This window comes from Pantherophis guttatus, chromosome 16 (genome assembly GCF_059756535.1).
Source record: "Pantherophis guttatus breed Tessera chromosome 16, ASM5975653v1, whole genome shotgun sequence".
Lineage (NCBI taxonomy): Eukaryota > Metazoa > Chordata > Lepidosauria > Squamata > Colubridae > Pantherophis > Pantherophis guttatus.
The window spans coordinates 12,010,087-12,037,579 of record NC_142078.1 but is presented as its reverse complement, the minus strand read 5'-3'; the positions used below and the strand labels follow the sequence as shown (position 1 = coordinate 12,037,579).

The 27,493-nt window shown below is 44.5% G+C and overlaps 2 protein-coding genes across 2 annotated transcripts in view; one reads left to right on the top strand and one right to left on the bottom strand.

Annotated features, from left to right (window-relative positions):
- The first annotated feature begins 3,810 nt into the window (after positions 1 to 3,810).
- Positions 3,811 to 20,046, top strand: RAB14 (RAB14, member RAS oncogene family). The gene is made up of 8 exons (XM_034416629.3): positions 3,811 to 4,225; positions 10,825 to 10,883; positions 13,207 to 13,260; positions 14,045 to 14,222; positions 15,369 to 15,435; positions 16,292 to 16,379; positions 16,874 to 16,904; positions 17,744 to 20,046. Exons 2-8 carry the CDS (start codon positions 10,832 to 10,834, stop codon positions 17,919 to 17,921), a joined length of 648 nt encoding a protein of 215 aa, XP_034272520.1. The 5' UTR covers positions 3,811 to 4,225; positions 10,825 to 10,831; the 3' UTR covers positions 17,922 to 20,046.
- A 1,328-nt stretch (positions 20,047 to 21,374) lies between these two features.
- CNTRL (centriolin) overlaps positions 21,375 to 27,493 on the bottom strand; it is a 44,966-nt gene continuing 38,847 nt past the window's right edge. Inside the window, exons 39-44 of the mRNA XM_034416631.3 lie at positions 26,564 to 26,704; positions 25,478 to 25,753; positions 24,376 to 24,438; positions 24,032 to 24,217; positions 22,902 to 22,993; positions 21,375 to 21,685 (exon numbers count right to left, since the gene is read on the bottom strand). Coding sequence (XP_034272522.2) covers positions 22,916 to 22,993; positions 24,032 to 24,217; positions 24,376 to 24,438; positions 25,478 to 25,753; positions 26,564 to 26,704 — 744 coding nt within the window. The 3' untranslated portion in view covers positions 21,375 to 21,685; positions 22,902 to 22,915. The remainder of the gene's footprint in view (positions 21,686 to 22,901; positions 22,994 to 24,031; positions 24,218 to 24,375; positions 24,439 to 25,477; positions 25,754 to 26,563; positions 26,705 to 27,493) is intronic.

Below are 27,493 nucleotides of genomic sequence, written 5' to 3'. Positions count from 1 at the left end.
CTATTCTATTCTATTCTATTCTATTCTATTCTATTCTATTCTATTCTATTCTATCCTATCCTATCCTATCCTATCCTATCCTATTCTAAACGTAGACATACCCAATTCCTGCAACCGTTCTTCGTTTCACTAAATGCCGGGTAATCTTGTCCTGTTGGTTTCATTCGATAGGTGAAACACCCATCCAATTTGTACACCAGCCATAGGCAAATGTGCAGAGGACTCAATACAGCATTGTTCCTTCTCTGAAAAGTCTTTGTGTGCGTACGGCTCCACAAAAGAGGAAGAATCTTTGGGGAACAACAATAGCTTTATTTGTCGACCCATTTCTGAGGCAACAACCAGTCTTTGTCCGACTATGGAAAATTAAATTGCACGAGTTTTGACTCCGCGGGCTCCAAAGAGCAATAGAAACCGCCCAGGACGGTTATATTGGCCCGAAAAATACACATTTTGGGATTGTTTTGAGAAATCAGGTTCTCAGATCAACTCGGAATGTCTTTGTCGTTATAGGTAATTTCACTTAAAAGGGATTTTTGACTATTTTGCACTCTTGTAACCAGTGCAGCATTCCCGCGATCACGTGATCAAAATTCAAACGCTTGGCAACTGATTCATATTTATGACGGTTGCCGAGTCCAGGGTGTGTCTCTCTCTCTGTGTGTGTGTGTGTGTCACATGATTCCCTTTTGCAACCTTCTGACAAGCAAAGTCAAGGGGGATGTCAGAGTCGCATAACAACCGTGTTAGTAACTCAACAGCAGTGGCCATTCGCTTAACGACAGGGGAAAGAATGGTCATAAAACGGGGCCAGGCTCACTTAACCCCTGTCTTGCTAAGCCAGGGGTCTGCAACCTTAAATACTCAAAAGAGCCATTTGGACCCGTTTCCCACAGAAAAGAAAACACCGGGAGCCACGAAACCTGAGTGGGCGTGGCCAACCCGGTGTCACTCACTTCCACCAGTCACATGACCCCCCCTAGTCACGCCTACCCAGCCGGTCATTAGGGCAGAGAACCAGTTGTTAAAAAACACCGGGAACCACAAAATCCTTGACATTTCTCTCTCTCCCCTTCCTCCCTCTCTCTCTGTATCTCTCTATGTCTCTCTCTCTCTCCCCCTCTCTCTGTATCTCTCTGTCTCTGCCCTGGCCGCTTCTCCATCCTCTGCCGTCGCCCTTACCTTCTCAGGCCAGGCGAGGAGCGACTGGAAGGGGAGGGCCAGCCAGTGGTGGGATCAGCTGACAGGGAGCCACAGCAGAGGGTCCAAGGAGCCGCATGCGGCTCCAGAGCTGCAGGTTGCTGACCCCTGCGCTAAGCAATGGGAAACGTGTTTGGATTTTGCACAGTGCATTAAACTGGCTCCCATTCCAGGCGGAAGGCTAGGCTCCAGCAAAGGAATTTTATTATTCTTTTATGAATGGATATTTTATTATTTCTTCTCCCAAGGGACGCCTGCTTTACGTGGCTCCGAGTTCGAATCCTGCTCATGCCCTTGGCTGGATCAATGCATCAATGGACATTTTATGAATAATAAAATATTTTTTTTTATGTACACCCCCCCCCGAAACACCCCCGCCCCCCCAAAAAAACCTTGCCTATGGAGTGAACTTTCTTCTTTTTCTTTTGAGTTATCCAGAAAACTTACAGGCAGAAACAACTAGCGAAGGAATTCCCTGTTGAATGCAAGCTGAAGGGGAGGGGCTAAGAGAGTGGGCGGAGCCAGAACTTCGGACAGAGCTCCTCGACTTTTTTTTTAAAAAAATCATTTTGTTTGTGTGTGTGTGTGTGTGTGTGTGTGTGTGTGTGTGTGTGTGTGTGGGCTGGCTCCTCCCCTTTGGCTCCTCCTACCTGCGCATGCTTGATTCCCATGGAGTGCATCTTCCCCCTGAATTCAATTCAATCACATTAAGGCATTTGCATTTGCAAGTTGCAACGAGTTAGAAGATGATTTCGCACAACTGTGCAATCATCTTTTAAATGCCTAAGCAGCTAAAACTTTTTATTTATTTTATTCTCCTTCTAAAGGGGAACGCAGGTTTCAAGGCACCCCCCCATCCCAACCATGGAGCAATGCTGCCATCTCGTGGCCAAGGAAAAGTGGTGCATTGCACTTTTTTCCCCCCCGTTTCTAAAAAAAACTTATTTACAAAGCATTTCATGAATTTGAAAGCCTCCCCGAGGTCGGATTCTCACGAGTCTCCTCGCCTAGCGAGTGATTCACACGTGTTTGGGTTTTGCACGGTGCATTAAACTTGCCACTATCCAATGCAAGGCGGCTAGGTTCCAGAAAAGGAATTAATTAATCGACTATTTTATTCTACCGTCTCCCAAGGGGCTCCTGCTTGATGCGATTCTGAGTTCGAATCCTGCTCATGTCCTCGGCAGGATCGTTGCATAAATAAACGCTTTGTGTGTTAAGCTTATGAATAATAAAATGATTTTTTTTAATGTACTCCCTGAACCTCCTCCCCTCCAAAAACCTTGATTTAAGGGGTGGGCTAGCCTAGTATACTTGCAGGGAAAAATTCCACTAGTGAAGGAATTGCCTGTTGAATGCATGCTGAAGGGGAGGGGCTAAGCGAGTGGGCGGAGCCAGAACCACTGCGAATGCATTTCCTCGACTTTTTTAAAAAATCTTTTTTTCTTTTTTTTTTTCTGTGTGTTATACCCGCCCATTTTGGGGAACTGGCTCCTCCCTTTTAGTTTCCCCCTATCTGCGCATGCTTGATTCTCATGGGAGTGCATCTCCCCCTGAATTCCAGACACTTGCGGGTTGCAAAGGGAAGAAGCTCATTTTGCACAAGTGTGCAACATTCTTTGAATCAGTTTAAGCTTTTCTTTTAATTCTCCTTTTAAAGGGGAACGCAGGTTTGCAGGCCTCCCTTTCCCAACCGTGGAGCAATGCTGCCATCTCGTGGCGAGGGAAAAGTGGTGCACCCTGCATTTCTTTTCCGTTTCTTTTTCTTAAGTTTATTCATGAACCAGAAAGTCTCCCCTCCCCCCCCCGCGAAGTCGGATTCACACGAGCCTCCTCGCCCAAACACGTGTTTGGGTTTTGCACGGTGCATTAAACTGGCTACTGCTAACTTAACCCAATGCAGAAGGCTAGGCTCTAGCAAATGAATTCTTTTTAATGCGTTGTCGTTTTTATTAGATAGTCTCACAAGGGCTCCTGCTTGATGCGGCTCTGAGTTCGAATCCTGCTCATTAATGATCAGTTAATACATGTTTTTATGCGTTAACTTTAGGAATAATAAAATAAACTTTTTTTAAATGCATGTCCTGGGACAGCCCTTCCCCCACACACACCCCCCAAAAAAGATCTTGACTAGGAAGTAATCAGCATTGCAGGCAGAAATTCAACTGGTCAAGCAGGGGAAGAATTCCCTGTTGAATACAAGCCGAAGGGAGGGGTGGGGCTAAGCGAGTGGGCGGAGCCAGAACGACTGCGGACGGAGTTCATTGGCCAAACTCCATGGCTTTCATCCTGTATTATGCCCCGCCCATTTGTGGCCGCTGGCTCCTCCCCTTTCAATTTGCGTGTGCGTCTCCCCCCCCATCTCCAGTCTACGCATGCGTCTCCTCTCTCCGGTCTGCGCACGCTCCTCTTTTTAAGCCGCCCCCAAACAAGAACCGGCTCTTTTTTCTTTTTTTTTTTCCGCCTTAACGCAGGCGCTGTGAGGCTTCCGCGCTTTCCTTAAAAAAAAAAAATTAAAAAAAAATTCCTCAAACCGCGAAACCACTTCCCCGACCAACCCCAACCCGCCCGCCTCCTCCTCCTCCTCCTCCCTTCCGATTGGTCCATTCCACTGCCGCATCCCGCCCTCCCTGCGTTGACTTTTGTTTCTCGTCGCCCGCCCTCCTCCTTCTTTTGCGGGGAGGAGGGAATCATTTGGCAAAGAGAGAGAGAAGAGAAGAGAAGACAGAGACTTGGGCCGGCCGGCCTCCGGGCCCCGCCCCGCGCGAAGTGGGCGGGGCCACCCAGCGGAAAGGCCCGCCGCCATCTTGGATCGCGGGTGCCTGTGAGGGAAGAGGAGGGGCGGCGGCGACGAAAGAGGGAAGAAGAAGAAGAAGGAGGAGGAGGAGGAGAAGAAGGAGACTCCCCGCCGCCGCCCGTCGCCCCCTCTTGCGCCCTTCCGCGGCTCCCGCCCGGGACGAAACGCTGCTGTGGCCTCCGCTGCCTCCCCAGCCAAGCTGCCCAGTCACCAGCCCCTCGAGCCCAGGTAAATCCGGACGGCCCGAAAAGCCCAGGCCTTCCGGCCCTCTAGGCCTCCCCCGGGGGTTGCCTAGCAACGGGGAGAGGACACCGCCTCCCCCCTCGGAGTCTCGGCGGCGGGAGGGGGGGGAAAGGTGCGCCCGCGGGCGCCAGGCCTGGCGGAAGAGGAGGAGGAGGAGGAAATGGGGGGGGGGCTGGATGGTGACTATCGCGCCCATCGTTCCCAGCCCGCCGCCCCCAGGGCAGCGCAGCTGCGGCCTCCGCATCTCCCATCATCCCCAGCCGTTTAAGGGAAAACACAAATAGAAACACACGCTTCCCATTCCTGCCCATTCTCCATGGCTCTGGGAGGCCCCTTCCTTGCTCTGCCCTCCCCGATCCCATCGTTCCCAGCCCTTCCTCTCTGCCCCAGACAGACCCATAGTGGGGGGAGAGGGGATCCTGGTGGTGGAGGCCTAGAGGAGCTGCGATCTTTGGGCATAGATGAAGGGTGTTGGAGGAGCATTTCTGGGCTTCCTTCCATATCCATCCATATCTCTCCCTTTCTTTTCTTTCTTTTTTCTTTTCTTTCTTTCTCTTTCTCTTCCTTCCTTCTCCATCCATCTGTCTTTCCTTCCTTCCTTCCATATCCATCCATATCTCTCCCTTTTTTTCTTTCTCTTTCTTCCTTTTCTTTCTCTTTCTCTTCATTCCTTCCTTCCTTCCATATCTATCCATCTGTCTGTTTCCTTCCTTCCATATCCATCCATATCTCTCCCTTTCTTTCTTTCTCTTTTCTTTCTTTCTTTCTCTTCCTTCCTTCCTTCTCCATCCATCTCTTTCCTTCCTTCCATATCTCTCCTTCTTTTTCTTTTTCTTTTTCTTTCTCTTTTTCTTCCTTCCTTTTCCATCCATCTCTATCTTTCCTTCCTTCCATATCCATCCATATCTCTCTCCTTCTTTCTTTTTTTCTTTCTTTTTTTCTTTCTCTTTCTTTTTCTTCCTTCCTTCCTTTCCCTTCTCTTTCTCTCTCTCTTCCATTCTCCCTCCAATCCAATCTTTTTTACAGCAGGAACCTACCTACCTCTATGGGTTAAAAAACAGGGAATGTCCAACCTTGGCAACTTTTTAAAGACTTGTGGACTTCAACTCCCAGAGTTCACTTCCCGTGCTGGCTGGGGAATTCTGGGAGTTGGAAGTCCACAAATCTTTAAAAAAAAGTTGCCAAAGTTGGACAGCACCCCTATATAAAAACTTTAGAAAGTGCATTAGACCATATTCCTTGGAACTAATTGGTTTTTTTTTTAAACTTATTTATTAAATTTGGATGGCACCCAAGCCAACCCACCTCACAGGGTTGATGTGATTGACATGGACGACATATAACAGCCCAGCACACCTCACAGAGTTGTTACCGTTGAGATGGGCGGCATATAAATTTAATAAACAATAAGCATAGCAGGGGGGAAGTGGTATTAGGTATGTTCGTCATGTTGATCACTTATAAAGTGATAAAGTTAGGATCAAAATCTAACCAATAAATGAACAAACAGCATTTTATGCTCAGGATGCCTGGAGTGGATGCCTTCTAAGGGTTGAAGTACGTTACAGCTGCTTCTGGAGAGTGGTCCCTATTTGCCTGCAGTTTGTTTAAGCAATGTTTTGACCCTTGTTTAAATTCTTTACCTTGGTTGTCCTGGAGCCCCAAGTCCTGATGGTGTCAAGGATGCCTCTTTCTTCTTTCTGTTGGAGAAAGTTAGAAACCTGTGTCTGTGAAGCTGCCTTTATTAGTAAGCTAGCCTACAACACAACTATACAACGATGTGCAGTGAATGCCACTTGTCTCGTACATATTACATCAGAGGAAGGGGGGCAATGGGCGCTTTAAAAGAGATTGAGGATTTTGGATAAGTCCTTCTTAAGTAGGCTAAGGGTAGGAATGCTTGAAACAGGAAAAAAAAATTGCCTGGAATCTGAACTGAAAGTGGTAAGAATTGCTGCTCTATCTATTGCACTGATTTCTTTCTTTTAAAAAAAAATGTGTTAAGTGCTTTACACATAGTAGATCTTCAGTGAGATATTGTGCACTTGGCTATGAATATGTAGCTGTGCACACCTCTTATCCTTTAATCAGCATATGTGTTGCTTGTACAGTTACGCTTCCTTGTAACAACGTGGTATGGATGCAACAAACTAACTTTGCATGTTTGTTTTTCAAATTAACAAAAGTATCTTTCTAATAAGGAAAAACCAGTTAAGAATCCTGTAAACTGATAAACTTGTTTTGCAGATTTTTCTACTCAGGCTAAGAATATTTTATGCAAGATTCCTGACAAATTACTATATCGTAGGTTAAGGGGGGTTATCGGGCATATCTTTCATATTTAGGGGTGGTGCCCTTTGCTAAAATTTCAGCTTTTGGTTGCTGGGTCTGTTTGGTTCATTTGGTTTGCTTGGGGGCGATTCACACCTGCGAAGGTGTGAAACTTGTTAAAATTCAGATTTTGCCCGAAGGAAGGATTGTGCAGTAAAATATGGACAGTTGCCTTCTTTAACACCAGCCTTGCGACCTGCAAACTCGTCATCCCAATTTTGGCTATATTTACCTGGGCTGAGGGGCAGTTAATGTTCTCAAAACATCCAAAAGGCACGAAATAGGAAACGTTGACCCCAGATCTTGCATTCTTAGCATTGCATTTGCAATTCCTGGACACTGAAAGGATTTACTAGAATAACCTCTAAAGTTGTAAATGTGTGAGGATTTCCCTCCAGTTGTCAGTGGTCTCACTTTGGAGATTTGCCATGGTTTTGTCATATTCAAGGTTGACTCAGCCTTCCATCCTTTCGAGGTAGGTAAAATGAGGACCCAGATTGTGGGGGCAATAAACTGACTTTGTATAAAAAAGAACACCGCTTGGGGGGGCCAAAAGCCCTAGTAAGCAGGTATATACAAAAGTATGAAGGCTATTGCTTAACGCATTGTAAGCCTCCCTGAGTGTACAGAGAAGGGCGGCATATAAATCAAACCAATAAATAAATATTTAGGAAGCTTCGTCCGTTTTCCCGGTATGTGTGCTGCCTTTTCAGTGGCTACTGCCAGACAAGGGAGTGGCTTGGTACAATTCTTCCTTCACTAAATAAAGAACATTTAAGGCCCTTTACAGTTTCCCATGGCAATCTCTGAACTTTGCACACATTACTGGTTGTGTATTGTCGGGGCAGGCTTTCCCAAAGGGCAGTGGCACAATCGCCATAAAGGAAAAAAATAAAAGCAGTGCAACCCTACCAGCTTTTAACGAAGAGAAAAGTTCACTTTGGGTTTACCTTAAGCGCGCTGCGGACTTGAGACGTCTGTGTAAATATGCACTGATTTGAGCCGCATGCTGTTGAAAGAGGAGTTAGGCACAAGTGGTCCTCGACTTACAACCGTTCATTTAATAGTTCGAAGTTACAAATGGGGCTGGGGAAAAAAGGGGGGCTTATGACCCGTTTTTCACACTTATGACCGTTGCGGCATCCCCCATGGTCATGTGATCAAAATTTTAGGTGCTTGGCAACCGGTTTGTATTTTGTATTTATGACAATTGCTGTGTCCCAGGGTTACGTGATTCCCCTTTTGCGACTTTCTGGATGAGCAAAGCCCAATGGGGAAAGCCAGGGTCACTTAACCGTGTTGCTCACTTAACAACTGCGGCCAGGAAGGTCATAAAACAGGGCAAAACTCACTGAACCAGTGTTTCGCTCAGCAACATAAATTGTTGGGCTCAGTTGTGGTCGTAAGCCGAGGACTACCTGAATACCAGGACATGATTTGCTGTTTGAGATTTACGCATACACCCCTCTTGAATTCTCAAACCTGCCATTGTAAACAAGCGTGCATCTTGGCTCTGCACCAGGATGTGTGCAAGAAGACACACATTTGAAGGCCATTCTTGCAAAGAATTATCAAAGCGGTGCCTTAAGATATTTGCCAGCATGGCTAAGGGCCTGAAATAGTGTGTTTCATTCATACGACGGGCTCGCTGGTGGATATTGCATGTGCCACACCACGCTGTGCATGCCCTTCTGTATAGAACGGATGGATTCCAATCAGATGACGATCACGTGCTTACTACAAGACGCTTACTCTTGGGAAATCACATCTTCTGAGGAGGGGAAATGACCTAAACCATCAGGCTGAGCTCAGATTTTATTTTATTGTATTTTATTTTCTAGTGGGAAAGGACCTAGCAGTTATGCATTCTGGCTTCTCCTCCAAGACAGATTTTCTCTTCATTGCCCTTCTGGATGCCAGCTTTATATTTTTCTTTCAAAACCTACAAGAGTATATAGGTTTCACAATCTCCTTAAGCAATTTAAGCTTTTTTGTTTTGTTTTGTTTTGTTTTGTTTTGGATAATAAATAAAAGTAGCCATGCACGTTTTAAAATTAATTGACTTGCCACTTTTACTAATTTTTACTAATTAGTTTTACTAATACTATCGGGGTTTTTTTGCTGCCTGCCCTGTCCCAAAGCAACATTTCATTTGCCTGCTTGAATTGGCTGTAGAAATGAAATAAATAAAATTCATTTCCAATGAATTTCCATTCACTGCGGTCTCCTCTTCCTTGTTTTCAGTGAATTTATTTTATTAGTCATATTCTGTTAATATGTTAGGCTTTCCTTTGATATCTCTGTAATGTAGGTCTGCTTCTATTATTTTAATTTGCTCAATTAAAAAAAAAACAGACTGGCTAACATAGCTTACATATGAGGCTTGTCCAGTGGTGAAATCTGAACTGGTTTACTATTGGTTTGCTGGCTGCGCAGTGCGCACCAAAAGGAGGCTTGGGAAGGTAAGTAGAGCAGTGAGATGAGGGCAATCAGCTTTGGCGCGTGAGCTTGGGAACCTTTTAAAAAACTTTTTTAAACCATTTTTTTACTACCGGTTCTCCGGAACTGGTAGTTAAAAATACTTTAAAAAGTAAAAAAAAAAAAAAGTTCTGAAGATCAGCTGAGCGACGCTCCATCATCAGCATTTTTTTTTACTTTTTAAGCATTTTTTTACTTACATAAGTATGTAAGTAAATACATAAATAAAATGCTTTAAAAAGTAAGTAAGTAAATACTTACATAAAATGCTTTAAAAAGTTTTTTTTAAAAGTTACAACGATCACGCGTCGCACAGCTAATCTTCGGAACTTTTTTTAAAAAACTTTTTTTACTACCAGTTCGGTGAACCAGTAGCAATTTTTACTACCGGTTGAGGCGAACCAGCCCAAACCGGAAGCATTTCACCCCTGGGCTTGTCCCTTCATCCCTAAACGTATGTGCAAACTTTATTCAAGACTTAGAAATAGGTAAATAGCCTGGTGAATGCTTGAGAATCTTTTTCGCTATGTTCTTTTATTAAAGGCGCAGTTAGATAATGTCTCGCAGGAAAAAGAGATAAGAGGCTTAAAATAATGGGGAGTAGGGCAACGTTAGCATTGCATGGTGTTGGGTTAATTGCTTAATAAATTCTTCCGCTATCCTGCCAGGAAATTGAGAAAGGGCGCATGGAATCTCCTGAAATATCTAGGTGTGTCCACTGTGGGAAAAAAAAACTTCCATGATATTTTTTTGAAGGAGCAGCGATCTGACGCTAAAGTAGGATTCTTAAAAGGAATGAACACGCTACTGATGTTTGTGGATTGGAGGGCAAATCGTGAAAATTATGTGAACTTCAACACAGGTAGCCCTCGACTTACAACAGTTCGTTTAGTGACCGTTCAAAGTTACGACGGCACTGGAAAAAATGACTTACGCCCGTTTTCACACTTACAATCATTGCAGCATAGTTTTAAAAGTTTGCAATTTTAATATTTCCTTCTTTGAAATACAGGTAGTCTTCGAGTTAGGACCACAATTGAGCCCAAAATTTATGTGGTTAAGTGAAACATTCGTTAAGTGAGCTTTGCTCCATTTTACGATCTTTCTCGCCGCTTCTGTTAAGTGAATCACTGCAGTTCTTAAATCAGTAACACATTTGTTAAGTGAATCTGGCTTCTTCCCCATTGACTTTGCTTGTCAGAAGGTCGCAAAAAGGGATCGTGTGACCCCAGGACAGTGCAACCGTCATAAATATGTGTCCGTCGGCAAGCGGTCAAATTTTGATCACATGACCTTGGGAATGCTGCAAACAGTTGTAAGTGAGAAAAACGGTGATAAGTCACTTTTTCCAATGTTATCGTAACTTTGAACAGTCATTAAATGGACAGTTGTAAGTCGAGGACTACATATCTATGAGCCATGGTGGCGCAGTGGTTAAAGTGCAGTACTGCAGGCTACTTCTGCTGACTGCCAGCTGACTGGCTCAAGGTTGACTCAGCCTTCCATCTTTCCGAGGTTGGTAAAATGGGGACCCAGATTGTTGGGGGCGAGAGGCTGACTCTGTAAACCGCTTAGAGAGGGCTGTAAAGTGGTGTATAAGTCTAAGTGCTACTGCTATTGCTATCTCAGTAAATGTCTAAGGAGTCTGTTGACTTTGGAGTTTTGGGGTTCTGTGGTTCTTTTCTCTTAAGGACCAACTATGAGTTGTAAATGAAACAGGAAATGTGTGATCCAAGGATAATCATGTTAAGCTGTTTCTCTTTTTTCTTTTCTAGTGCCACAATGGCAACTGCACCTTACAACTATTCCTACATCTTTAAATATATCATTATCGGTAAGTCTAAACCTCCTTTGGAAATGCCTCATTATTTCTGCTACAGCACACTTCCAGATGCTTTTGACTGCAGCTGGTTTGGGATAATAAAAGTTGTGGGAAGACGTTTATGCTGGCAGGGCCCAACCTACCAACAACAAGTAAAATGAAAAAAAAAAAGCGATCTATTTTCGGGATCTGTTGAACCATCTCTGGCATGCAAGGCTCGGTGGAAAGGTGGCATACAATGCCACAAGTCACTGACACATTGATTGTGGCACTTTTAATTCAGTGGTCTTGAGGGTTTGGCCCCATTCATCCAAAAGCAAGAGTTGGTTTATTTTTAATGCTTAGACTGCTGCATTATTTCACGAGTAAATCTCTCAGTGTTTTCAGTCTGGCTGAGTTTTGGATTTCATAGCCAGGAAGTGAGGTAGAATGATTTACCCTTTTAGACACTTCCTTCAGTGATTGCTGTGGTGCTGACATTTGATCCTTGTTTTGTGTCTGGTATTGGGCAAAGGCTACTACGCCAGATAGTAACATGATATACACATAGGAGAACTGGTGCAATAGTCTCCTAGGGGTAAACTTCATTCGTTCCTGTATGTGATTTTAGACTCTGTTGCTATCCAGCTTCGAAATACTGTATTTTTCGGAATACAAGACGCACCTTCCCCCCCCCAAAAGGGGGTGAAAATTTGGGTGCGTCTTATATACCGAATGTAACCCCCGCCCACCCACTGGTCCCCCACCCTTTGGCCTCTGCTTCCCAGCAATTTACCTCCTTGCAGCAAGCAGCAAGAAGAAACAGCCCATTTCAGCTTCAGCACAGCCTAATTAGCACAAATTGATTGTCTCTTGGATCGGCCTCCCAACTCTCAGCTGTTTCAGGCTGCAGGGATTGCCATTGTCTATTGCTGCGCAGGCCTCTGCTGCTTGCTGGGAGCAGATTTTTTTTTCTTGTGCTAATCAAGCTATGCTGAAAACGAAAATGAAAGTAAAGCAGGCTGTTTGCTGTAACAAGGCAAAATTGCTGGGAGGCAGAGGCAGAGTTCTTTTTCTTGTCTTCCTCACCAAAAAAGGGAGGTGTGTCTTATACTCCATAAAATACGGTAGTCCTCAACTCACAAACATTCATTTATCGACCGCTAGTAAAGAAAATGTATATTTGATTATTCATGTTATAACAGCAGCTAGGATTGTATTTGCACAAAATTGGAAAAGTGAAGAGATCCCTACAGATGAGAATGTGATTAGGAAAATACTAGAACGTGCAGAAAGGAACAGATTGACACTGGCTATCAAAGAGAAAGAACAAACTGATTATTATACAATTTGGGAATCTTTTTACCGGTGGTCGGGGAATAGACATAAGAATTAATAGTAAAAGAAGTTATTTAAAGTATAGAAAATGTATTAATAGTTCATATAATTAATAAGAGTTAAATAAATCACAGTGGGATTGTTATAATATTAGATACTTCAGATATTGGAAATTAAGCCAAGATGAGATTAAACAATGAATAAGACTGTATATTTTAATGTTGGCACAAAATATGTGTACCCCATACGACACACTGGTTAATGGAAAATGGGCTGTTTATATAAAAATAAAATTAAAAAAACTAAAAAACTACGCCAGCACTGAACAAAAAGGGACATACGACCGTCGCAGGATCAAAATTTGGGAACTTGACAACTGGCATAGATTTACAGTGGTTGCAGGGGCCTGGATTGCTATTTGTGATCTTCCCAGCTTGCTTCCAAACAAGCAAGCAGAAATTCTGGCCCCAAATAACCAATTGTAAGTCCAGGATTACATTTCATAGTGATTTGAGATCTTTCTTAGTCTAATTGTGAGACATGTGCGCACACAATAAGATCAGGCCCGAGTGGCTTCTTTGATTTTAGTGTGTTTATAAACCATGTCTAACGCCTAGCAAGTTGTATAAAACATGAAGTTACGTTCCTGAGTGGGAAGACAGAGTATTCATGTTACTCATCCATGCTCTTTCGAAGAAATTTAAGAAGTAGGAACTTTTCTCTCCTTACTTCCCAGTTACAAATTCTGTAATAGCAATACCAGAAGAAAAAAAAATATTTCCAGAGCAATTCTCAATAGCATTATGCGCTACTTTTCTTTTCATTCCCTCCACCCCCTTAAAAAAAAACTTACTTGGCACTTTTATTAAGGAGGAATGCTGATGGTGTAAACACCGTCTGTGTGGGAGAAAAATGGCTCCATAGATAACTTCTGCAGTAGATACTAAGTTGAGGCAGCAATTCAATTCTAAATATTCCTCTCTCTTCTCTCTCTCTTTTTTTTTTTTTCCATTTTAAGGTGATATGGGTGTAGGAAAGTCGTGCTTGCTCCATCAGTTTACAGAAAAGAAGTGTAAGTGTTCACATCTCTTTCTAATTGAAAGTAGTAAACTACAAGAGTGTCTTTATCTCTCCGCTTTCCCAACGTGTTAATTTTAGGCTTCTGTTATTAAAGCTGCCTCACAGAATGGGAATGGTCTGGATTTCACCATAATACGCGATCGCTATTGGTTTAATGTTGTGAATTTTTGTTCAGAGATAGGCTTTAACAACCAAAGATGTATACATTTGCTGACGACTAGAGCTGGGGTGGCTCAGTGGCTAAGACGCTGAGCTTGTCGATCGAAAGGTCGGCAGTTCAACGGTTCGAATCCCTAGTGCCGCCTCGTAACAGGGTGAGCTCCCGTGACTTGTCCCAGCTTCTGCCAACCTAGCAGTTCGAAAGCATGTAAAAAAATAGGGACCACCTTTGGTGGGAAAGTAACAGCGTTCCGTGCGCCTTTGGCATTGAGTCATGCCGGCCACATGACCACGGAGACGTCTTCGGACAGCGCTGGCTCTTCGGCTTTGAAACGGAGATGAGCACCGCCCCCTAGAGTCGGGAACGACTAGCACATATGTGCAAGGGGAACTTTTTACCTTTACCTATGAAAATATGCAGTAGAACAAGTTGGACATTAATTGTTCACTGTAATGGGGAAAAAAACCATAACTGTTGATTTTGGGGCTGTCTTTTAGCTGAGAAGGTGGGTTAAGCAGGCCTTCAGATACGACTCCTCGTTTTGTGGGAATCCCTGTGAACAGAAGCCTTGCCTTAGGTAGTAAATACTTTCTGGTCGTTTCGTTTTGCCTCGCAGTTATGGCAGATTGTCCCCATACAATTGGAGTCGAGTTCGGCACCAGGATAATTGAAGTTAGCGGCCAGAAAATTAAGCTGCAGATCTGGGACACGGCGGGACAAGAGAGATTCAGAGCTGTCACACGGAGCTACTACAGAGGAGCTGCGGGAGCTCTTATGGTTTATGATATCACTAGGTAAGGTGGTAGAGATGCCCTTTTGCTGTGGTTTGAACCCAGGGTCGCCTATCTCTTAGCCCACTGTGGTTTTAGCTTGGTGCTCTTTTAGCTGACACTACCCTCTGGAACAGGGGTCGCCAACCTTTGCGGAACTCAGGGACCAGTAAATTCATAATTTCAAATCCCGCAGACCACTAATATGATCTGCCTAATGACTGGCTGGGTGGGCATGGTAAGGTGGGCATGTGACTGGGTGGGCGTGGCCAACACGACATCACTCATGTCGAGGGGCGCCTTGCCAGCCTGTATTCGTTACTCCTTGCCTGCCCGCCCGGGCTCCTTAGGGCCTCAACAGGAAGCAGTTGTTGGAGCTAAGCAGCTACCATGAGAAAGAGTTGGCAAAACAGCTGGCTCAGTTCAAATTGGATCTGACCAAGAAGGAGACTCAGCAGAAGCACCTCACTGAGGACTAGGAGCATAGGCTTTCCAAGCAGAGGGAAGACCTGCGGGAGTGCAAGGCCAGGTACCGGCGCCTAGAGGCTCAGCAGGCTGAGATGGTCAGCCAGTTCCAGGCCATGAGGCAGTCCCACTGGAACGAGGCCCTCCGGCTCTTCGCCACCAGCCTTCGCCCAAAGCCCCACACCAGGAGGCTGAAGCAGATCCCGAGTTGGAATTTCTGCCCCCCTCTGACCCACACAAAAAACCCCCGAAGGGGGAGATTCTCTGCAGCAACACAAACGTTCATTGCACATATCCAACCCAGCGGCCATAGTTTGAGGACCCCTGATTTAATGCAATATAAAAAATGCAAATAATTTTTCTGCAGACCACCAAAATTTTCTCGGACCACCAGTTGGTGACCGCTGCTCTGGAACAAAGCAGGAGTCAGACCTATTGTACCAACCCGCTCCTTTTAGCCAGATGATCATTTTCCAACGTTCTCAAATCGATGTTTAAAAAGCTCCTCCAGGCAGGCACCTCGTTTTGATAGACAGGGTAGAAAAAGGCGTGGGGAGGGAAGAACCCAAATACTGAATCTTTCTCGGACCAAATAGGACGAAGTTGGACTTTCTCTCTCGCTGTGATCGTCTTAAAGAGACAAGAAAAACCGAGCGGGCGTTTTTATAAACGTGATGAAATGTTTGCTTCCTTTTTGTCTCGCAGAAGAAGTACGTATAACCATTTAAGCAGCTGGCTGACGGACGCAAGGAATCTAACTAACCCAAATACTGTGAGTGTCACAATTTAAGAAACTTTTGGGTTAGGGTCTGCTTGTCTCCAGGTTGAGATGTCAGGAAATTCCTCCTCAGTTCTAGGTTGATTCGTTTCCTGTTTTGCCTGCTGATGCTTTGGAGAATAGCTTGACTCCCTCTTCTTTGTGGCAGCCCCTCAAATACTGGAAGACTGCTATCCTGTCTCCCCTTGTCCTTCTTTCTATTAAACTAGACATACCCAATTCCTGCAACCGTTCTTCATGTTTTAGCCTCCAGACGCCTAGAAATATACCTTCTATTTTCCTAGTGGGCCTTTACCTCTTCCCTTCTGCCTCTAGAAGTCTTGTGGTGGAACAGCTGTACAGAGTCCATTACGATTTGCTTAAGGGAGACAGTTTTGAAAATGAACTTTTTTTCTCAGCTTCGTATTCCAAAGGAAGGGGATTCCTTCCCTTTTGCACAGCCTTGGTTAGCTTTTCCTCCTGACAATGTGGTTAACTACATCAGTCATTCTAGCTCGCTAGGTTTCTTACTTCCTCTTCTAGCACGTCTGTGTTAATTTCATAATGAGCAGTTCCTTAAAACGGCTTCCTTCGCCTAATGAGGAAACCAGATTGTCCGTTAATTAAAAGCATTTGCATTTCTGGCGTTGCCCGATTCCAGTCGTTGTGTCCTGTCCCTCCGTTCCCCCCCCCCAATGTTTAGTCTCTTGGAGAGAGGAATGGTGTTTCTTAGCTGTGATGAGGCATGCTCTGTAAAAGGATCCAACAGGATCCTTTGGGGGGGAAAAGATGTTACCCGTGACTGGCTCTTTTTGTCCACTGCTAGATTTCTGTTAAATGTCCCGTTTTTTTTCTCTCGTTCTGGATGCAGGTGATCATCCTTATAGGAAACAAAGCAGATCTGGAAGCCCAGAGAGACGTGACATACGAGGAAGCCAAACAATTTGCCGAAGAGAATGGTACGTACGGCTGCTCCAGAGTAATAGCAGTAGCGCTTAGACTTATATACCGCTCCATAGTGCTTTACGGAACCCTCTGAGTGGTTTACGGAGTCGGCCTCTTGCCGCCCCCCCCCCAAAAAAAAACAAAAAAAAACCAATCTGGGTTTTCGTTTAACCAACCTTGGAAGGATGGAAGGCTGAGTCAACCTTGAGCCGGTTAGGATCGAACTCCTGGCAGTGGGCAGAATTAGCCTTCAATGCTGCATTCTAACCACTGCTCAGCCTAAGGAGAACAGAGGGTGGGTAGCGCTCGGCAGAAAGACGGCGCAGAGCAATGCCAATTTAGGTCCCCTCTGGGTGGTGAAGTGGTATGCATGGACCCGGCTATTCGGATTGTATCCAGGACCTTGTTAACTTTGGAGACACCAGCTTGCTGGTTGGTGAGATCCGAAAGAGGGGTGTATATTTTGATTCCCAACCCAAGTTAAACTTGCACTTCGTTCTCCCAACAGGCTTGCTGTTTCTTGAAGCGAGCGCAAAAACGTAAGTAGGCAGCTGTACGTTAAAAAAAAAAAACATTTGTTTCATAGATAATGAATTCACCATTTGCCTGGCAAAGCAAGTGCCTTTTGTCAGTGTAATTTCTTAATTGTAGCAGGAAAAGGAAAAACCCGGGGGGTTTTCTTAATTCGAAAGAAAACAGGAGCTTTAGAAATTGAGATTCTTTCCCCATGAAAATTTTTCTCTGCCAAAACAAAAAAAAAAAAGAGTGAGAACATCTTACTGGCAGCAGAAGAATCATTTCGGTTTATTCCAATGCCGGTGGTTAAAATTGCACGGATATAATGCTAGTAACGGCTTCAAAACACAAGCAACCGACTACGGGCCACAGAGTTTATGGATTGTGATTTTAGTATAGTTCGACCATGTATAATTGACAGACTGGGTTTCATCATAGATTTCATCTGTTATTTATTATTTTATTCTAGAATTTTTAATTGTGTGTTTATTGAGTGTTTTTATTTGTTCTGGTCTATGACTGTAATACAAAAATTATTATTCGCCTGCTTCCAAACATGGAAAGTGCAGTGTTCAAACGGGAGGGATGTATTTGGTGGGGTCCTTGATGCTTTTTGAGCATCGTTGTTTTGTTGCAGATGTCATGACCCAACTAGGGAACATCATCCGTGTTGATCGTACACATCGGCACGGCCAATGTGGCCCAGTTAGGTAACGAAACATCTGCAAGGAAGGAAGGAAACAAGCTCGGAGAAACACCAAGGACCCCTCAGTTCGACCCCGAGCTATAAATACAGATGCATCGGTCATAAATCTCCCAAATTAATGCTGCTGCTTCGGCTTGTCCTCCCCCCCCCCCCCAGAGGCGAGAACGTGGAAGACGCGTTCCTAGAAGCCGCCAAGAAAATCTACCAGAATATCCAAGACGGGAGCCTGGATCTGAACGCGGCAGAGTCAGGGGTACAGCACAAGCCTTCAGCTCCACAGGGCGGCCGGCTAACCAGCGAACCCCAGCCCCAAAGAGAAGGCTGCGGCTGCTAGTGACCTCGGTTCCTTGGCTCTATTTGTGACCTTTCACCTCTGTCAAGAGCAGTGCTTTTTTGGGGGGGGGGCTGCTTCCGTTTTCCTCTGCACATCTTACCAGGTTTAATTAAAAACTCCCGAGGCAAGAGTTTAACACAGTACTAAACTGCTAAAGAATAAAATAAAGAGAAAAAAACTTAGATGTAATCAGGTTATCAAAGGCAAGTAGAGTCATACCCCCACCCCTGCATGGTAAATCTAGACGTCTTTATTCCCCCCTCCTCTCCTCCTCTCCCCCTCCCCATAATCAATCGTCCTTGTGAATAGATGTCACCGATTCATGATTTACAAAACAAGAGCTCTGATGCTGGACCTCATGACTTTCTCTCTCTCTCCCTCTCTCTCCCTCTCTCTCTCTCCGCAGAGCTTTGTCTCTCGTAAAGTTTAACTTTGTTAGCTTCAGCTTTTTCTCCCAATCTGTAACTGGTCTGTCCTTTTTAGTAACAAACAAAAAAGAAAAGAAAGGAAAAAAAAAGATTTGCTATGAAACTATTTCCAAGGGTAGAACGGGATCCTGCGTAGATTGCTTTCGTTGGGAAACGTGGTGGCTGGGGATTTTTTGGGTGGGGGGGGGACAAAGACACTTATTGCTGGGCCCCCTCTGTCTCGGTCTAGGACGTGGTACGGCTTTATCACGTACCCCATGTCTTGAGGCTGCCGCCGCCGCTCCTCCCTATTTTTTACCCATACGGGCCCTTATTATTAACCAAGCGTAAATATATATAAATTTTGACCAAACCAAGCTAGACACTCGAATACATCCTGTGTATATGATTTTAATGAAGAGGGGAGGGGAGAGAGAGTCCTCGATGACTGGCATTAGAAACTTAAAAGTGAAATTATCTGTACAGCTCCACGAAAGACGGCCAGGTTAGTGAGCACAGGTCATTTGTCCACCCCGGTTGAACTTTATGACGTTTGGCATCAATGCGGTGCCCAAGAGTATTGCTAACTCAGGGTAGGACCTCTCTGCCCTCTGAGCAACCTACTACTCTCTCTTTTTGTTGTTGTTGTTACTCCAGGGGGGGTCTCGTGTACTTGAGGATGTGCTAAATCGCTTTCCCTCTCTCTCCCCCCCTCCACAAAAAATAGCTCTGCATTTATTCCAGCTGCGTTGCCCGCCTTGTTGTGCAAGAAGGCAGGGGCTGTGTCGCACATCTGTATGCTTCTGGGAAGGGTCTGTTCTAAACTGGACAGTCGCTAGTGTTACTCTTGTGGGAGTTAGGACTCTGCTGTGGCATTGGACACTACAGTTCCACCGGCTTGGCTGCCGATACTCTTCCCAACCTCCTCTCTGCCATGATCCCTGAAAGAGGGTTTACTGAGAAGGGTAGGCCCGTAGAATGCAGTCACCCCCCCTCCCCCAAAACCTCTCTCCACCCTTAATTGTTCTCTCAATGGCAATCTGGTTTTAACACGTGGCTAAGCCCGGCTGGGGGAAAAGAATGAGCACCTTTGATTGTTTTGCCCGCAGTGTCTCAAGCGACCACGTCTAGACACCCCCACCCCACCCCACCCTCGATGACACTAAAACCAGGCCACGGTTCCAGTGTGCAAAAGCGAAAGGGGATAACCAGCATATAATGTACAGTCGACGTGTGAACCTTCAAAACGCCAAAAAAAACTGGGATGTGCAAACGATTCGCATTTGGGTAGCTTGTGCGCTGTCCCTCGCTTCAACGTGCCCTTTTCGTTTTGCTCTAGTTTCCCCCCCCCTTCCCTCCCTGAAATCTCAAAAGATTCTTTAAAAGTAGATGGGTATTACAGAATTCTGCTCTTTGAATTGCACCGTTGGGGTAGGGGTAGGTGGGTGGGGGCGAGGGGTTGCCCAGGGACCATGACCTGTTGACACAACTTAAAAAAGTTTTGGGCAAAGGCAATTTGGGCAAAAGCAAAAATTTGCTTCCTGCAGCTTGTTAGCGGTGCAATATCCTTTTCTTACTCCCCACCCACCCCCATTCAAGTTACAGTAGGTCTTCATTTTCTGTGACAGGATTTATTTGGGCTGCTGTATACTCATTTAATGTAACAATGCTATTATCTAAATATTTGTAAATAAAGTACCTGTATCTAGACAAAAAAATGAGTTAGTTGTTCTTTGAGGAAGGGGAATAAAAGGGTTGCTAATTGTGGGACGACTGAAGACGGATGCCTTTTTTAAAAGCGGGGGGGAGGACCATTCAAAACCTTTAAAGGTTGGGGTTGAATTGTCCCAAAGGTGCTTTTTCAAGAGGCAACTGGACTTCCTTTGTTTTTTTCCTTGAAGACGTTTCGCTCTTCATCCAGGAAGCTGTTGTGACCTAGGCTTCCTGAGTCATTAAAACACGGGTCATCCCAAAAACCTGTTTTATTGCAACAGCTGTGAATTACTTTCATTCACAACTGAGTCCCAATTAGTTGCAAAAAGTCCTTTGGAAGAAGTCCTTCAGGATAATCACCAATCTTTATCTCCCTCGACACTCTGCCAAAGACCTACTGATTCTGGACCTACACGGAGTCCAGAATCAAACAGAGATGTCGACTGGGAACAGAATTAACAACGTTGCTTTCCTGCAAAGAGGGAGGGACTAATCATCTCCAGGCCTTACTCCCGGGTCGTCCCTTTTGTTTTAACTGTTCGTGCCTTCTGGCAGCTCTGCACATGCGCGCACTGGGAACAGGCTCCTCCTGTTCCTCTGCCTCTCTGCTGTCTGGCTCTGGAGGCTCCGTGCATCACTCCCAGATGGCCCTGGTCCCCTCTCTGCCTCGATGCAAGCCTTCCCCAGACTCTAGGACTGGCCCATGTTCCTTTCCAGCCTCCTCACTGTCCGACTCTGCTGCCAGCTCCATAGGCTGCTGGCGGACCACAACAGAAGCTTCTTCAGTTCTTCAGAAACTTCAGAACTGAAGAAGCTCCTTGGATGAGGAGGGAAACGTCTTCAAGGAAAAAAACAAAGCCCAGTTGCCTTTTGGAAAAACATCTTTGGGACAACCATGGCCTTGGATGACTGAGAATGTCCACAGACTTTTGAATTCTTCTATGGGGTGTCATAAAGACAAAGGAAATCTATGGGAGTGTTTCTTGCATTCAGAATTCGCTCCGATTTTCCTTGCTAGTTGATTTATTTTTTAAGAAAGACAATACGGTTGAGGATAAAAGTGTGACTTCTTTCTTAAATATTAAATGATGTGAGCTATTGCTGGCCTTTTAAAAACTTCCCAAATAACTCGCTACAGGCAAATGATGGATACGTTGACGGTATCAACTGTTTGTTCTCCTTAGACGGCTATCATAAACCCTATAATTCTACTTTTTAAATTTTTTTTTTTCTGTCTGAATAAAGGAGGGAGAAGAGATTTTTGAGACATTAAATATCGGTGTAATCCTCATCACGGAATCCATCGAGCATGGACACTCGAAAAGTTGAACCCTTTTGTACAAAAAAAAATTTATTCACAAAATATTTTATCCCATAAAAAGCCATTTTTTGCTTTTAAACGGTGGTTAAAAAGAAACGTAAAAGAGCAAGAGACACACACACCTCTTCCTAGATTCCCCTCCACGCCGAAGGAATACAAAGCGCTGATGTTGCTTTCAGCATGGCAGAATTCTGCTATAAGAGATGCGGAAAACCTGAGGTGGCTCGAAGACCGTTAACTTGTAAATAAATTGAGGTAGTCTTCATGAATTTCACGTCCGATTGGCCCGGGTTTCACCAACCCCATTTGTGCATAGTATTTTTCTAGAACAACAATAACGAAAAAAGCGATTTAAGTACCAAGCAGCAAGTTATACAGTAGTGGCCAAAATTGTGGAAACCTTTAGGGAAAGGTGTACTGTATTTTTTGGAGTATAAGACGCACCTTTTTCCCCAAAAAGAGAGGGTGAAAATCTGGGTTATATATATGCCGAATGTAGCCCCACCCAGCTTCTCAAACGGAGATTTCAGAGGCTGAAAAAAGCGTCAGAAACGAAACTTCAGAAAAGAAGCCCCCAAACAGAGCTTTAGAAGCTTTTTTTCTGAAGCTGTTTCGGAGGCTTTCAGAGGCAGGAAATGTAATTCCTATGTAATTCCTTGTTTCATTTTATTTGTGTAATATTTGTTCTAAGGAAGCCGCGTTTTGCTCGGAACAGACAACCAGGTTCTGAATACAGATAATTACTCCACGACCACAATTTAGCCTAAACTTTCTGTTGCTAAGTGGGAGGTAATTGGTAACAATTGGTAATTGTTAAGTGAAGTTCTGTCCCATTTTAACAACCTTGCTTGCAAAAGGGGATCACGCGAACCCCGGGACACTGCAACCATCATAAATGTGAGTCAGTTGCCAAGCAAAGGTCATTAAGCGCGAAAAACGGTCATAAGCCACTTTTTTCAATGCCGTTGTTAACTGAAGCCACTAAACCAACTGTTGTTATGTCAAGGACTACCTGTAACCTGCAGTTTTGTCCTTGGTTATCGCAACTGTCTAGCATCACAATGGATTTTTAAGGTCTTGTCCAGACCAGAGTAGAAAACCTTTCTCATGCTACTAAGAAGGAATATATATGTCAATGGTGACTTCAGCCTTCGAATAGGTCAACCCGTGTTTAAAACTATTTGTCAACCTGCAAAGCTTTCAAGTTGCCATGAGCAGGAGGGAGGGAGAACTGAAGTGAATTCCATACATTCTTCCTGACCGCAATCAGAAGGAGGGTGTTAGGTTTCACAGCCAGCCAAAGTGGTTAATTGGAGAATGTGATTTATGACATGGCCAGAGAGGAGGGGAGAGACAGGGTCATAGGGGAACGTAAATCTACATGTGATCAGTCTTAACTGCATCCAGGTATTGCTGGAATGTTGTTCCTAATAAATGACTGTATTTCCTTTGAAGTTTGGATCATGGCTCATGAATTAATTAGGGCATCTTTCGGAAACTTGACACTATTCACAGCTTGGTGCGTCTTGCACCTCTCACCTGCTTTGTTGAAGCTATGTCTTGAACTGATAAGTCACTTGAGATTGGCCTGAAGTGTCTGCAGTCGTCCAGGGAGAAGGAGCTGTGGTGGACTAGGGAAAAAAAACAACAAACCAGAACTTTAACGCAACATGAAAAACTAAAAATCATACAGGTACGATTTTTTTGAAGCAGAAGTGCTCTTTAGGTAGAAAACGCTTTAAATGGATTTCGAATGCTTTCATGTACACCTTTTTCCTTCAAGCGATGTTCATTAACTTTTCCAAAGTGAATATATTTACCGTTCGTAGCCTAACCCAGCGCCCCCCAACCTTTTGGGCACCAGGGACTGATTTTTCCACGGACCTGGTTTTGCGTGATGCCTGCATCCCACAGATGGGGCTTCGCTTGTTTGCGCGTCCCTGTTTCTGGCATGCCGCGGCCCTGTACTGGTCCATGGACCGGGAGTTGGGGACCACTGGTGTAACGCCCTCCATCCATTCCGAGAAAGAAGGGTTTAAATCTTTCCCAAGTTGGTAAGGTAAAGGTAAAGGTTCCCCTCGCACATATGTGCTAGTTGTTCCCAACTCTAGGGGGCGGTGCTCATCTCCGTTTCAAAGTCGAAGAGCCAGCTCTGTCTGAAGACATCTCCGTGGTCATGTGGCTGGCATGACTCAACGCTAAAGGAGCACAGAATGCTGTTCCCTTCCCACCAAAGGTGGTCCCTATTTTTCTACTTGCATTTTTTACCTGCTTTCGAACTGCTAAGTTGGCAGAAGCTGGGACAAGGAACGGGAGCTCACCCCGTTACGCAGCACTAGGGATTTGAAATGCTGAACTGCCGACCTTTCGATCGACAAGCTCAGCGTCTTAGCCACTGAGTCCAAGTTGGTACACCTTGCAAATATCCAGTGCGTAAAATAACGCTGGCTTTGGACCTTTTCAAAAGGATTAGTGTTGTTGTTTTTAACACTGCTGTATTAAATCTATTTTTCGAGGGGGGAAAATAGGGACATTTTAGAAAAAGGCCACGGAGAAAGGACGGTCCCTTTGGATCCGGGCTGAATGGGATAAACATGCGGTGTGCGCTACCATAAAGATTATTCGACACAAATGCTACCGAAGAAAACCACGTGGCAGGACCGACATACTTGGTTCTTTGCATCTGTGAATCCCGAGGAATTTAACGATGGAAACAAGGAATCTGTAGAACTGCTGCTAACCAGCTCGTCCAGGGCATCGACTTGTCTCCGCAGGCTGTGGAGGGTGCCCTCAGTCTGCTGTTTCCCTTTTATTAATGCCTCCACCTGCTTTGACATGCATTGCCGGAGTTGAGCCTAGATGGAAAATGTTGAAGTGAAATCATCAGCTGGGAAGATGTCCCTTCTATTGTTGTAACATCTAATGGTCACTCAATGAACTGTCATAAGTCAAGGACTGTCTCTATTGGACCATTTCTTCCCCACCCAAGCAAATAAATCTGAATCGTCACTACCTTGAGACGATCTTCCTGGTGCTGCAGTTGTTCCCGGCGTGCCTTTCCACGCCACTGTTCATCCTTGAGAGAAGAAAGAATTGGTGAAGAGACTAATCGGCAAGTAACTTGAGGGAAACAAGAAGATATCTCTTGACATCCCTTCACACTCATTCAGGGTGGAATGTGGTTAACTATCACACATCTAGCAAACGCAGTGATATTGTGTACTGTCAGACAATAGCTATCACACGGGTATTTTAAATGCGGACTCCTACTTACAAGCTCCAGCCGAAGCAGAGATTTAAAACCAAGCTTCTAGATCTCATTTTTAAAAAAACTTAGTTTTATCATACAAAATAAAATACAAAACAGTAAAACAAACAAAAATGGAACAAAACAGAAACACACCTTCAAACCGAATAACCACAAAAAAGGGGAAAAAATCGTGTACAAAAAAGGAGGGAAAAATGGTTAATTAAATTTGACATTGAACATGTAGGATCCAACCTGGCTGGGTGCTGAAAAAAAGAAAAAGCAATAAATTCTCCCCTTTTACAAATACATATATTTGTGTATTCATGTAATGTTTAGCTCAACCTGTTGACTGCTTATCTTTCTTTCTTTCTTTTTCTTTCTTCCTTCCTTCCTTCTTTCCTTTCTCTTTTTCTTTCTTTCCTTCCTTCTTTCCTTTTCTTTCTTTCTCTATCATTTCTCTATCTATCTCTCAAAGAAAATGCAGTCAACAGGTTGAGCTAAACATTACACTAATCTTCAAATCCCTCTATTAACCATGTTATTATATTTAGCATGCAGAAAGTCCACAAATGGTTTCCAGCCTCTTATGGATCTCATATTTTTAAATTAGAAATAAACCTGGATGGTTAGTAACCAAAACTGAAAAATGGGGGAGGGGTGGAAAGGAAGGATCGTTGACCAACTGCACGTGGGAACAAGCTGCTTGGATGTATGGATTTCTAATATAGGTGCACAACCTAGACTTTCTCACACAGAAGATGCAGAAGTTCCTTCTTCAAGTGGGGCATTCATGCTAGCTACAGTATTGTGTGTGTGGCCCATTGTTCTGATCCTTGGTACAACTTTGCTTCTTAACACAACTTACCGTGATGTGAACTTTGGAGAGGTCCAGCTTTTCATCCCAAAACAGCATCCTGGCCTTGTTTTCAGTGAACGGGTAGTTCTCCTTCAGGCTTTCCACATCGCTCCAAAGCCTTGCCTTCCTTTCCAGCTCAGCTTCTCTATCCTCCAATAACTCTGGAGGAGATTGGCTCAGATCCTTCAAACCGTTCCTCATTTTGTCCTTCACTTCCAGCCTGACCAGCTTAACGGTGCCCTTCAGCTCTTTTTGCTGTTTCTCCAGGTCCTCCTGGTTCTTCACCTAAGACACAAGAAGCAACAACAGTCATTCCACACCAAATGGTTTTGCATCTCTATGATTCTGGGGGGAAGTGCCAGAAAGCCCCGTGGATGAGTTTATCTATTCAATGCAACTAATTAAACGTGAACATCTGAAGTGATTTATGTCTAATGATGCTTCCTTTCGCATTTTACAATTTATATTCCTTTTACATTACAGGTAATCCTCGATTTACCTAAGGCCACAACTGAGCCTTAGACGTCTGTTGCTAATAGTGAGACTATGGTTAAGTGAGCTTTGCCCCCTTTTACGACCTTTCTGGCCAACTGTTGTTAAGCGAATCACTGCCGTTGTTAAATTAGTCGCACGGCTGTTGAGTGAATCGGTCTTCCCCATTGATTTTGCCTGTTAGAAGGTCGCAAAAAGGGATAACTTTAATCCCGGGAACGTCATAAATAGGAATCGGTTGCCAAGTATCTGAATTTTGATTGCGTGACCCTGGGGATGCTGCGACGGTCGTAAGTGTGAAAAACAGTCCTAAGTCACTTTTTTTCAGTGCCGTTTTAACTTCGAACGGTCACTAAATGAACTGTTGTAAGCTGAGGTCTACCTGTATTAATTTATACACTGGCAGGAGAATCCCCAGAGCCCTGATAGCCCTTTCCTCTGCTTTATTCAAAAATCTCAGAGCTTGTGTATATTATACCTGGGAGAAGTCAACTTTGTACATTAATTCTAGATTGTGGGGAGAAGTTCATTCTCCTGGCCAGCAGGCAAAGAGGGGGCTTTTCTGGGAAACGAGGAGGCTGTTCGGAGGCTCCAGAGTGTTACCTGTGATTTGAGTTGTGCGTACTCTTCTTGGATCCGTCCAAGGTCCCTCATCAGCCGCTTGGCTCGCTCGTGATTCTCTCGGGCCACTTGTTCCAACGAGGTTATTTCTCGTTGCAAGCTGTAGTTTTCTTGCTTCTGTTCCTAAAATTACAACAGCAGGTTGGAGAAGAGTATTTTTCTTTCCCCCATCTGCCTTGGAATTAACAAACACATTCCATGGAGGGGTGGGGTGGGGTGGGGTGGGGTGAATGCTCCATTGTGATCCTTCATGATTTAAAGCTACGCACACGCACATTGGCCCCAGATGTCCATGCTAGATGGGGCAGACCTGGCCTGATACAAAACATCTGGAGGATACTAGTGTCTGGCCCCGCTTCAGATTTTCCAACGTGGATTGGATCCAAGAACTCCATGTTGTGAGTTACGAGAGAAAACTGGATTGCAAATCCAGAAGTGACCTACTGAAGTCCTACTACTGCCATGGATTCCTTTGGTGGTCTTGAATGAACCCACCTTTCACTCGTGCCTTCCCCCCCCCACAACAGAACCTCACGGAGTTGGAATGAGACTAGCTGAAGTTGTATTCTGCAATCACTTCCAATTAAAACTTTTTTTATTAGTTTATCGAAGTATAAAATACAAAGGAAAAAAAGCATGGAAAAGTAAGAAGAGAGGAAGGGGAAAAAGCGGGGGCATAGTGTAACGGGAGAAAAAAAGGAAAAAGGCACCAACTTCCGACTCTCTTCGGCATAGTCAAAGGTAACAGCATTACAACTACAACTTTATGTTTTTATCCAGCAATATGTAAAAGCCGTTTTTATAACAATAAAAGGTAAAGGTTCCCCTCGCACATATGTGCTAGTCATTCCTGACTCTAGAGGGTGGTGCTCATCTCCGTTTCAAAGCCGAAGAGCCAGCGCTGTCCAAAGA